We start from the raw sequence: 12,300 nt of genomic DNA on the forward strand, positions 1-12,300 counted from the left end.
ATTGGTTTGTTGATGATTGGTTTATTGATTGAATTAGTTTCCAGTGACAGTGCTTCTCTGTGCCCATCTCCGGTGACGGCGCTGCTTTCAGCCTCTCTCTGGTGACGGTGTAGCGTAATACTTCTCCATCGACCGCGCAACATAACACAATAGGTAAGATACTTTTATTATGTAAAAGCTGATAGCGTAACACTTCTTCCTTTTTTTGTACTAAAGATGTTTGAGTGCTATGTTCTACACTTTGATTGCTAAATTCTGCACTTTCAGTTCTAATATTTGTTTGCATTTAATGGATAAACTGAAGTAAATAACATATGTTAATGATTGGTTTGTTTGCTTTTAAAAATAATTTCTAGTTTGATTTGTTTGTCGAATAATATATACCTGTATACCTGGTCTAGTTCTATATTTTGAATGTTTATCGAGTACTATTTTCTATGAGTATGAGGTTGTTGAGTACTATATACTTGTATACCTGGTCTAGTTCTATATTTTGAATGTTTATCGAGTACTATTTTCTATGAGTATGAGGTTGTTATGTTTTGTTCCTTTATGCCTAGTGAATCTATTCTGTTTAAGATCAATCTTTTTTTTTTGTTCTAAGTTGAATTATGTTATTTCTGTGTCAAAATAACATATGTTAAACTTCTTTATAGAAATGGATAAATCATGGATTAAGAAGCCACACACATCGGATGAATATGATCAAGGGATAAAGGAATTTATTAATTTTGCCTTTCGAGATGAATTAGAAAATGGCGAAATAATATGTCCTTGTAAACGTTGTGGTTTCAAAAAACCGCAGAGTGGAAGTGTAATGTATGATCACTTAAATTGCAAACCATTTCCAAAGGGATACACCATTTGGGTACATCACGGAGAGTCCATAGGAGAAACTAGTACTATCTCACCTATTAGTATTTCTAATATAGTTCAAGACACAGTTGTCGTTGATGATCAAATGCAAAACATGATTAACGATGCTTTTGGAGTCGAAGATCATGCAAATGAAGTACCCATTGAATCAAATGCAGAGAAGGAGAAAAATGCAAGTCAACAAAGGTATGAAGAGGCCAAAGAGTACTATGAATTAAGTAGAGAAGGAGAAAAACCTTTGTATGAAGGGTGTGTTAAATATTCAAGACTATCTTTTTTGGTAAAGTTGTATCACATCAAATGTTTATGTGGAATGACTAATAAAGCCATGACAATGGTTTTAGAGTTATTAAAAGATGCATTTGAATTTGCAAATATACCAAATTCATTCTATGAAGCCAAGAAAACAATCACCAAGCTTGGTTTAAATTATGAAAAAATCCCTGTTTGTCCGAATAATTGTATGCTTTATTGGGGTAATAAAGAAGATGAAGAAAAGGAGACCTGCAAAATTTGTAACACTTCGAAATGGAAATCAAAAGCAAAAGTTGGTACTTCAAAATGGAAATCAAAAGCAAAAGTTGGTGCAGTTGGAGTGTCTGGTGATGGCAATAATCGAAAGAAAGTTCCTGCAAAAGTTCTTCGCTATTTTCCATTAAAACCACGGTTACAAAGATTATTTTTGTCGTCAAAGTCGGCCGAGGATATGAGATGGCATGCAAATGATAGTAAGAATGATGGAATGTTGAGGCATCCTAGAGATTCTGAAGCATGGAAACATTTTGACTTGACACACCCTTGGTTTGCATCAGACCCGCGAAATGTGCGTCTTGCATTAGCTAGTGATGGTTTTAATCCTTTTGGTATGATGAGTACAAATTATAGTATTTGGCCAGTTATTCTCATTCCATACAACACTCCTCCATGGGTGTGCATGAAACATACATCTTTTATAATGTCAATGATAATTCCCGGTAAAAAAATGCCAGGAAATGATATTGATGTCTATTTACAACCTCTAGTAAAAGAATTAAAGGAGTTATGGACAACAGGTGTCGATACATACGATTCTTTTAAAAAAGAGATGTTCACATTACATGCAACTTTGATGTGGACAATTAGTGATTTTCCAGGGCTGGGTACACTTTCTGGGTGGAACACTTACACTGGACTTGCTTGCCCATCGTGTAACATGGACTCTACTCCTCGTCGTCTTCCACATAGCAAAAAATGGTGTTTTATGGGTCATCGTCGTTTTCTTGATCAGAGACATAGATTTAGATTGAACAAGGTTCGCTTTGATGGTCAACAAGATATGCGTGGTCCACCTAAAATGTTATCTGGGCTTCAAATTCTTGAACAGGTTCAAAATATTGATGTCACATTTGGAAGAAAGCCAGATAAAGAAAGGTCGGGAAAAAGAATACGTGGTGGACGACCTACACAAGGTGTCAATCAACAATGGAAAAAGAAAAGCATATTCTTTGAACTTCCATATTGGAAGGATAATCTTCTGCGCCACAATCTTGACATGATGCATATTGAGAAAAATGTGTGCGATAATATCATATTTACTTTGCTAAATGATAGCACAAAAAGTAAAGATCATCTTAATGCAAGAAAAGACCTTAAAGCTATGGGCATAAGACCTGACCTTTGGCCCAATGAAAATGGAAGAATTTCTCCAGCCGTCTTTACTCTTACTACTAAAGGTAAGAAGAGATTTTTAACAACTTTAAAGAATATCACTGTGCCTGATGGTTATTCAAGCAACATTTCTAGATGCATTGACATGGAAAATCTTAAGTTGAATGGAATGTTGAAGAGTCATGATTGTCACATATTGATGGAACAACTTCTACCGTTAGCCATTCGAGCAACATTACCTGATGATGTTTCAGCTATAATGATTGAGTTTTGCTCACTTTTTAGACAATTATGCAGTAAAGTATTGAATGTTGATGATTTGGAAAAATTGCAAAATCAGGTTGTCCTCACTTTATGCCACATGGAAATGATATTTCCTCCCTCATTCTTCACTGTTATGGTTCACTTGGTTGTTCACCTTGTTGAAGAAGTTAAACTTGGAGGTCCTGTTCATTATCGATGGATGTATCCTGTTGAAAGGTAAAATATGCGTGTTCTTGTTCCTTCAATAATTAGTAGTTGACAATTTTGTTCTAACTAATATTATTTTGGTTCAATAATAGGTACTTAGGAATACTTAAATCGTATGTACGTAATAAAGCACGACCAGAAGGGTCTATTGCAGAAGGATACCTTGTACAAGAGATTCTTACATTTTGTTCAAGGTATATAGAAAACATTGAGACTAGATGGAATCAACTTGGTCGTGTAGATGATGAGCCTATTAATGAGATACAAACTGACTCACGTGTAGCTGAATTATTTCCTAGAGTTGGAAAATCGGTTGGTGGTTCTTCATACTACACCCTTACACCAATTGAAAAGTTACAAGCTCATAGACACGTTTTAACAAACTGCATCATAGTTGACTACTATCTAAGGTAAGTAATTTTATTATATTTGTATTATTTACCACTAATTTTTTTTCCGTATACATCTAATTTGAAATAACCAAATAGGCAATATAGAAGTATTATTCGAAGCCAAATGAGGAGTGGTGCAAGGAGTACTTCTGAGGTAGACAAGAAGGTTCATAGAGAGTTTCCTCATTGGTTCCGCAATCGTGTTAGTGTTCATGACAAAATTGGTGATTGAGTTGCTTTGATTTTTAATAAGAATGTGACTAATTGTATATTTTATGGTGTTCAGATTTGCAACAATCTCGACAACATTAGTGGATCAGATAAAAATGTTCTCGTTAGTCTTGCTCAAGGTCCTTCTGATAAAGTTAGAAGGTTCACTGCATTTAATGTCAATGGTTTCAAATTTCGAACATTGGCACGAGACAATTTATTAAAAACTCAAAATAGTGGAGTTTTTGGCATGTTCGGAACACGAAGTTACTCAAGCAATAGTGATGCCCAAATGAGATTTGGAGGAGTGCCTTACTATGGAAGATTGATAGATATCATTGAGCTTTCCTATGATGGCTTCAAAGTGCCCATGTTTAAATGCAAATGGGCGAATACCACAAATCCAAGAGGCATTAAGACAGATAAGTTGGGTTTTACCTCTATAAATTTTGCAAGACTAATACATACTGGGGAGCATGAAGATGATGAGCCATACATTAAAGCGTCAGAAGCTCAAATGGTTTATTATGTGGATGATGAAAAGGAACAAGGATGGAGCATACCTATTCATTTAAAGCCACGGGACTTGTATGACATGGGTGGAGATGATGAAATTATGGCACCCATTGAACCATACCCATCTCAAAATTTGGAACACATTTTTTCTAATGAAACCACACATATACAATTGGCAAGAATGACTACAGATGATGATCCTGAAACTTCAACTTTTAATGATGATTTTGATGACAACAATCATGATATGAATTTATGATTGTTAATAATTCTTGTTTGTTGTTTATGACATGGTACTCTTCAATCTATGTTATTTTTTTACTACTTTCTTTTACTGTTGCATTGTGTTTGATGTGCTCATTTTTGTTATTGTGTTCATTTTTGTGTTTAGCTATTTGCATTAGTCTAACTTGGTTGTCATCAATGTTTGCAGTGTAAGTGTGTTTGGAGACTCAATCTTGTGAACAAAATGGAATCATCATATGAGGATATTCGACGTAAAACAATGGAAGAGAATAAAAAAAGGATGGAGGCTCTCAATCTAACTCATCTCTCTCAATCCCTTCACAAATCTTCTTCCACCATTTCAAAAACCTCACCGGTTAGTAATAACTAAAAATACTAAAATTACAAAATGTTTCTTATTTGTATTATATGTTGATTTTTATTTATTTACATTAATAATAAATGATTGTAGCGTTTCACGAAGGGTCAGCCGAGGGTTATACTACCAGGAGATCTTCAAGTAACCAAAATGAAGCACTTGCGGAGACATGGTTTACAACCAACGTTCCAAGTGATAGAACCACTACCATCTCCGATGACAACACCGACAAATCCACCATCTTCTCAAGCACCGCCTTCTCAAGCACCACCTTCTCAAGCACCGCCTTCTCAAGCACCACCTTCTCAAGCGACAACATCGCTAGCTGTGCAAACGATAGAACCACATCTTTCTCCGGTGACAACAACACCAACTACTGTGCAAGCGACAGAAGCAACACCTTCTCAAGTGACAACACCAAGATCAGTGCAAGAGACAGAAACAACACATTTCCAAGAGACATCCTCTCACTCTGAAGATGTGGTAGAAGATGAGCCAGAAATTTCTCAAAAAAGGAATTTTACATTTTGGGATGTAGAAGTCATTAGTATGTTATCTAATGTCTAATTATATTTATAAAATTTAATTGTTTTACATGATTGCAATATGACATATTTCATTGACTTATGTGTTAGATGAGGCGGGACATATTTCAAAGACACACTTAAGGGTATCAGACGTGCTTGAAGCTCCTCCTAATGTTAGCAGAATAATAACTAGATGGAATTCAAATGGGCAACCGGTAGGATCAGCTGCTGGTTTGTTAGGCGGTTTTTTGGGTGAAATTGCAAGGAAGTTTAAGGATTTTCCTATAATGTACGACAATTGGAAACTAGTTCCATCGACAAGAAAAAATGAAATTTTTAAGGATAAAATACAGGTATCAATTATAAACAACTGAATATTCTTTATTGTTTTGATTGTAATCTAATTTTTTTTTTTATGATTATGCTAAAAAAAGGAATTTTACATTTTGGGATGTAGAAGTCATTAGTATGTTATCTAATGTCTAATTATATTTATAAAATTTAATTGTTTTACATGATTGCAATATGACATATTTCATTGACTTATGTGTTAGATGAGGCGGGACATATTTCAAAGACACACTTAAGGGTATCAGACGTGCTTGAAGCTCCTCCTAATGTTAGCAGAATAATAACTAGATGGAATTCAAATGGGCAACCGGTAGGATCAGCTGCTGGTTTGTTAGGCGGTTTTTTGGGTGAAATTGCAAGGAAGTTTAAGGATTTTCCTATAATGTACGACAATTGGAAACTAGTTCCATCGACAAGAAAAAATGAAATTTTTAAGGATAAAATACAGGTATCAATTATAAACAACTGAATATTCTTTATTGTTTTGATTGTAAACTAATTTTTTTTTTTTTTTATGATTATGCTAGTCAAAATTTGTTGTCGATGATAAAGACAACAAAAAATATATCCTTTCAAGCCTTGGAAAGAAATGGCGAGATGCACGATGTAGGTTGTTTAAGAAATTTTATAAGTGGGACATTTCTTTGGAGGAAAATCTACAAAATTATCCACGTTCTATTAATCAAGACCATTGGACTATTTTTGTCCAATACAGGCGTAAGACAGATACAATGGTAACTATTCTTTTCTTGCGTTGTCATTTGTTTTCTATTGTTTAGTTTTTTTATGTCATTTGTTATCATTGTAGGAGAAGGCTGATAAAAATGCTGCAAATAGAGAAAAGCTAAAGATCCTTCATACATTAGGCTCTAAGACGCTTGCAAGGAAGAGGGATGAGTTGGTAGGATTTTTTCAATCTACTATTGATTGCATACTTAATTGAACATGTACTTATTACATGTGTTTACTTGTAGGAACTGAGAGATGGTCGAAAATACAGTAGGGGTGAAATGTGTTCAATTTGTCATAAAAAGTCTGATGGGTCATTTGTCAACGACGAAGCCAAGGAAAAATATGTAAGTGTAAATAATAGAAGTGTTATGTAATTGTAACTATTTGTTATTGACCACTTTATAAATCAAAGATGCAACTGTTAGTTTTCGTAATAGTGAGGAATTTAGTTTGCTTTATCTGTTTGCACAGGAACAATTGCAAGCTGAAATTGGGAAGACTCCTTCTCCAAATGAAGCATTTGTTAATGTGTTTGGAAAAGAACATCCTGGATATGTTCGTTGTATGGGACTTGGAATAACACCATCACAAATTACTACATCTACTTCTCACTCTGTAAGATCGATGTCTTCCTCTGAAGCTAATGAAAAGATGGAGAAAATGCAAGCTGAAATTGATAGGCTTAAGAAAAGGGATTCTGAAGTTGATATGTGGAAGGAGCACATTGCTTTCTTGATGCAAATGCAAAATTCTAGAGACAAACAGGTAAAATTATTTTCATAGCAAACATATTTAAAAATCTTGTGAGAGTTGTTTGTCTTTGATTAAAAATATCAATTGTGTAAAGGTTTCTTATAGCTATAAGAGAAATTTAGTTAATTAGTTTTGACAATATTTATCGATATTTATTGAGGTTAATATATACTTTTTTTTCAGGCAATGGACATAGAATCGCCAATAGATGGTAGACGTTCATCTGAGTCCAGCCACCAACCTGATGATCGTGGAACAACTTCATTAGGGACTAATTAGATATTTGGATGAACTTCTAAGTTTGATGGAGTTGTTTTGTATTGTTAGCTTCTCCACTAATTAATGTTTTGAATATTTAAACTATTTTATTTGTTGTTTTAGTTAACTTCAATGTATGAATTGGTGTTATTTGTTTTGAAAAAATTATATAAATTGGATTTTAGGTACAATAGTTATTAATTATGTATTTAAATTATGTGGATGGTATTTATGAATATTTTTTATTTTAATGGATTAAAAATAGGAAATAAATTGTATCATATTTTTTTATTTTAAATTATTAGGTTTGCGACGGTTCAAACTGCCTCAAAGTAAATATAGCGACGGTTGATAACTGTCGTAATTGTGCAGAAAAAAATAAATTTGAGTTTGTTCTAAGTGTCGCAAAATATATTTAGAGGCGGTTGTGAACCGTCGCAAAAGATAGCGACGGTTGGAACGACGGTTTTGTGAACCGTCGCAAAATGGCCTCGCGACGCACGAATCTGCGACGGTTGCAGAACCGTCGCAAACATCAAATTGCAACGGTTAAAACCGCCGCAAACCCTTTTTTTAACCGCCGCAAAACGTTTTTTTTCTTGTAGTGAATTAGGGTTTTTAAATAATCTTGGGTATCCAATAGGTGTGTTTCTGTCATTAGATTAACATTTAGGTCACTTCTGTCCTCCCTAGGCTTATTGTAGTCCAATTAGGGTTTATAACGAATATTGTGCATCCAATATGTGTATTTGTGTCATTGGATTAACATTTAGGTCATTTTCCTACTCCCTTGGCTTATTCTAGTCCAATTAGGGTTTTAACCGATATTGTGCATCCAATAGGAGTGTTTGTGTCGTTGGATTACCATTTAAGTTATTTTCAATCTTGCTAGGCTTATTCTAGTCCCATTAGGGTTTTTAACCAATCTAGTGAATGCAAAAGTAGGTTCATTAGTGTCGTTGGATTAACATGTAGGTCATTTTCTTCCTCCCTTGATTTATTGTAGTTCAATTAGGGTTTTAAGAATCTTGTGCATCCAATAGGTGTGTTTGTGTCATTGGATTAAGATATAGGTCATTTTCGTCCTCTTTAGTCTTATTCAGTCCGATTAGGGTTTTTAACTAATTTTGTGCATCCAAAAAGTGCTTTTGTGTCATTGGATTAACATTTAGGTCATTTTCGTCCTTCCTAGCTTTAGTCTTGTCCAATTAGGGATTTTAACCAATCTTGGGCCCCCAATTGGAGTGTTTGTGTCATTGGATTAACATTTAGGTCATTTTCATCCTCCCAAGGTTTATTCTAATCAAAATAGGATTTTAACCAATCTTGTGTATCAAATAGGTTCATTTGTGTCGTTGGATTAACATTTAGGTCTTTTTCGTCCTCCCTAGGCTTATTCTAGTCCAATTAGGGTTTTAAACCAATCTTCTGCATCCAATAGGAGTGTTTGTGTCGTTGGCTTAACATTTAGGTCATTTTCATCCTCCTTAGGCTTATTCTAGTCCCATTAGGGTTTTTAAACAACTTGTGTATCAAATAGGTTTATTTGTGTCAATGGATTAACATTTAGGTCATTTTCGTCCTCCTTGGGCTTTTTCTTGTCAAATTAGGGTTTTTAACCAATATTGTGCATCCAATAGGTGTGTTTGTCTAATTGGATTAACATTTAGGTCATTTTCGTCCTCCCTAGGCTTTTTCTAGTCCAATTAGGGTTTTTAACCAATCTTGTGTATCAAATAGGACCATTTGTGTCGTTGGATTAACTTTTAGGTCGTTTTCTTCCTCCCTTGGCTTATTCTAGTCCGATTAGGGTTTTTAAGCAATCTTGTTCATCCAGTAGGTGTCTTTGTGTTGTTGGATAAACATTTAGGTCCTTTTCGTCCTCCCTAGTCTTATTCGGTCCAATTAGGGTTTTAAACCAATCTTGTGCATCCAGTAATTTCTTTTGTGTCATTGTATTAACATTTAGGTCATTTTCGTCCTTCCTAGCTTTAGTCTTGTCAACTTAAGGTGTTTAACCAATCTTTTACATCCAATAGGAGTGTTTTTGTCATTGGATTAACATTTAAGTCATTTTAATTCTCCGTAAGCTTATTCTAGTCCCATCAGGGTTTTTAACAAATCTTGTGTATCGATAAGGTTTATTGATGTCATTGGATTAAGATTTATGTCATTTTCGTCCTCCCTAGGCTTAATCTAGTCCAGATAGGGTTTTTAAGCAATCTTGTGATTCCAATAGGTGTGTTTGTGTCATTGGATAAACATTTAGGTCATTTTCGTCCTCCCTAGGCTTATTCGGTCAAATTAAGGTTTTTAACCAATCCTTTGCATCCAATAAGTTCATTGGTGTCATTGGATTAACATTTAGGTCATTTTCATCCTCCCTAGGCATATTCTAGACCAATTAGGGTTTTTAACCAATCTTGTGCGTGCAATACGTTTATTTGTGTCATTGGATTAACATATGGGACACTTTCATCTTCCAAAGGCTTATTCTAGTCCAATTAGGGGTTTTAACCAATCTTGTGCATCCAATAGAAGTGTTTGTATCATTGGATTAACATTTAGGTCATTTTCATCCTCCTTAGGCTTATTCTAGTCCCATTAGGGTTTTTAACCAATCTTGGTATCAAATAGGTGTGTTTGTGTCATTGGATTAACATTTATGTCATTTTCGTCCTCCCTGGGCTTATTCTTGTCAAATTAAGGTTTTGAACCAATATTTTGCATCCAATAAATTCATTTGTGACATTAGATTAACATTTACATCATTTTCGTCCTCCCTAGGCTTATTCTAGTCCAAATAGGGTTTTTAACAATTCTTGGGCATCCAATAGGTGTGTTTGTGTCATTAGATTAACATTTAGGTCATTTTCATCCTCCCTAGGCTTATTCTAGTCCAATTAGGATTTTTAACCAATATTGTGCATCAAATAGGTGTGTTTGTGTCATTGGATTAACATTTAGGTCATTTTCCTCCTCCGTTGACTTATTCTAGTCCTATTAGGGTTTTTAACCAATCTTGTGAATGCAATAGGTGTGTTTGTCTCATTGGGTTAACATTTAGATCATTTTCATTCTCTCTAGGCTTACTCTTGTCCAAAAGGGTTTTTAACCAATCTTGTGGATTTAATAGGTTCATTAGTGTCGTTGGATTAACATGTAGGTCATTTTCTTCCTCCCTTGACTTATTGTAGTTCAATTAGGGCTTTTAAGCAATCTTGTGCGTCCAATAGGTGTGTTTGTGTCATTGGATGAACGTTTATCTCATTTTCGTCCTCTCTAGTCTTATTCAGTCCAATTAGGGTTTTTAACCAATCTTGAGCATCCAAAAAGTTCTTTTGTGTCATTGGATTAACATTTAGGTCATTTTCGTCCTTCCTAGCTTTAGTATTGTCCAATTAGGGATTTTAACCAATCTTGTGCCCCCAATTGGAGTGTTTGTTTCATTGGATTAACATTTAGGTCATTTTTATCCTCCTCAAGCTTATTCTAGTCAAAGTAGGATTTCTAACCAACCTTGTGTATCAAATAGGTTCATTTGTGTCGTTGGATTCACATTTAGGTCATTTTTGTCCTCCCTAGGCTTATTCTAGTCCATTTAGGGTTTTTAACCAATCTTGTGCATCCAATAGGAGTGTTTGTGTCATTGGATAAACATTTAGGTCATTTTCATCCTCCTTAGGCTTATTTTAGTCCCATTAGGGATTTTAACCAATCTTGTGTATCAAATAGGTTTCTTTGTGTCAATGGATTAACATTTAGGTCGTTTTCGTCCTCCTTGGGCTTTTTCTTGTCAAATTAGGGTTTTTAACCAAAATCGTACATCAAATAGGTGTGTTGGTGTCATTGGATTAACATTTAGGTCGTTTTCGTCCTCCCTAGGCTTATTCTAGTCCAATTAGGGTTTTTAACCAATCTTGTGTATCAAACTGGTTCATTTGTGTCGTTGGATTAACATTTAGGTCATTTTCTTCCTCCCTTGGCTTATTCTAGTCCAATTAGCGTTTTTAACCATTATTGTGCATCCAATACGTGTGGTTGAATCATTGGATTAACATTTAGGTCGTTTTCCTTCTCCGTAGGCTTATTCTAGACAAATTACGATTTTTAACCAATACTTTTCATCCAATAGGTGTGTTTGTGTCTTTGGATTAACATTTAGCTCATTTTCAACCTTCCTAGGCTTATTCTAGTCCCATTTGGGTTTTTAACCAATCTTGTGAACACAATAGGTTTGTTTGTTTCATTGGATTAACATTTAGATTATTTTCATTCTCCCTAGGCTTATTCTAGCACAAAAAGGGTTTTTAACCAATCTTGTTGATCAAATAGGTTCGTTAGTGACGTAGGATTAACATTTAGGTCATTATCTTCCTCCCTTGACTTATTGTAGTTCAATTAGGGTTTTTAAGCAATCTTGTTCATCCAATAGATGTGTTTGTGTCATAGGATTAAAATTTAGGTCATTTTCGTCCACCCTAGTCTTATTTAGTCCAATTAGGGTTTTTAACCAATCTTGTGCATCCAAAAAGTTCTTTTGTGTCATTGGATTAACATTTAGATCATTTTCATCCTTACTAGCTTTAGTCTTGTCCTATTATGGATTTTAACCAATTTTGTGCATCCAATAGGAGTGTTTGTGTCATTGGATTAACATTTAGGTCATTTTCATCCTCGCTAGGCTTATTCTAGTCAAAATAGGATTTTTAACCAATCATGTGTATAAAATAGGTTCATTTGTGTCGTTGGATTAACATTTAGGTCATTTTCGTCCTCCTTAGGCTTATTCTAGTCCAATTAGGGTTTTAAACCAATCTTGTGCATCCAATAGGAGTGTTTGTGTCATTAGATTACCATCTAGGTCATTTTTGTCCTCCCTAGGCTTATTCTAGTCCAATTAGGGTTTATAACGAATATTGTGCATCCAATAGGTGTATTTGTGTCATTGGATTAACATTTA

The 12,300-nt window shown here is 34.5% G+C and overlaps 2 protein-coding genes across 2 annotated transcripts; both read left to right on the forward strand.

The window, feature by feature from the left end:
• The first annotated feature begins 4,834 nt into the window (after positions 1 to 4,834).
• LOC140919721 (uncharacterized) lies at positions 4,835 to 5,617 on the forward strand. The gene is made up of 2 exons (XM_073366337.1): positions 4,835 to 5,263; positions 5,352 to 5,617. Exons 1-2 carry the CDS (start codon positions 4,867 to 4,869, stop codon positions 5,615 to 5,617), a joined length of 663 nt encoding a protein of 220 aa, XP_073222438.1. The 5' UTR covers positions 4,835 to 4,866.
• A 72-nt stretch (positions 5,618 to 5,689) lies between these two features.
• LOC113786596 (uncharacterized) lies at positions 5,690 to 7,046 on the forward strand (the record flags this gene model as incomplete). The annotated part of the gene is made up of 5 exons (XM_073366338.1): positions 5,690 to 6,042; positions 6,122 to 6,328; positions 6,403 to 6,495; positions 6,569 to 6,670; positions 6,798 to 7,046. Coding segments are annotated over exons 1-5 (717 nt in total), but the record flags the coding sequence as incomplete, so codon positions are not given.
• Between the last annotated feature and the right edge of the window lie 5,254 nt (positions 7,047 to 12,300).

This window comes from Cicer arietinum, chromosome 3 (assembly GCF_000331145.2).
Source record: "Cicer arietinum cultivar CDC Frontier isolate Library 1 chromosome 3, Cicar.CDCFrontier_v2.0, whole genome shotgun sequence".
Classification (NCBI taxonomy): Eukaryota; Viridiplantae; Streptophyta; class Magnoliopsida; order Fabales; family Fabaceae; genus Cicer; species Cicer arietinum.

Excerpts from the sequence above, each read along its gene's own strand:
- LOC140919721 (XM_073366337.1), top strand. The coding sequence starts at position 4,867 with ATGAAGCACTTGCGGAGACATGGTTTACAACCAACGTTCCAAGTGATA. Across the intron at positions 5,264-5,351 it reads TTGGGATGTAGAAGTCATTA|ATGAGGCGGGACATATTTCA; the intron begins GTATGTTATCTA and ends CTTATGTGTTAG.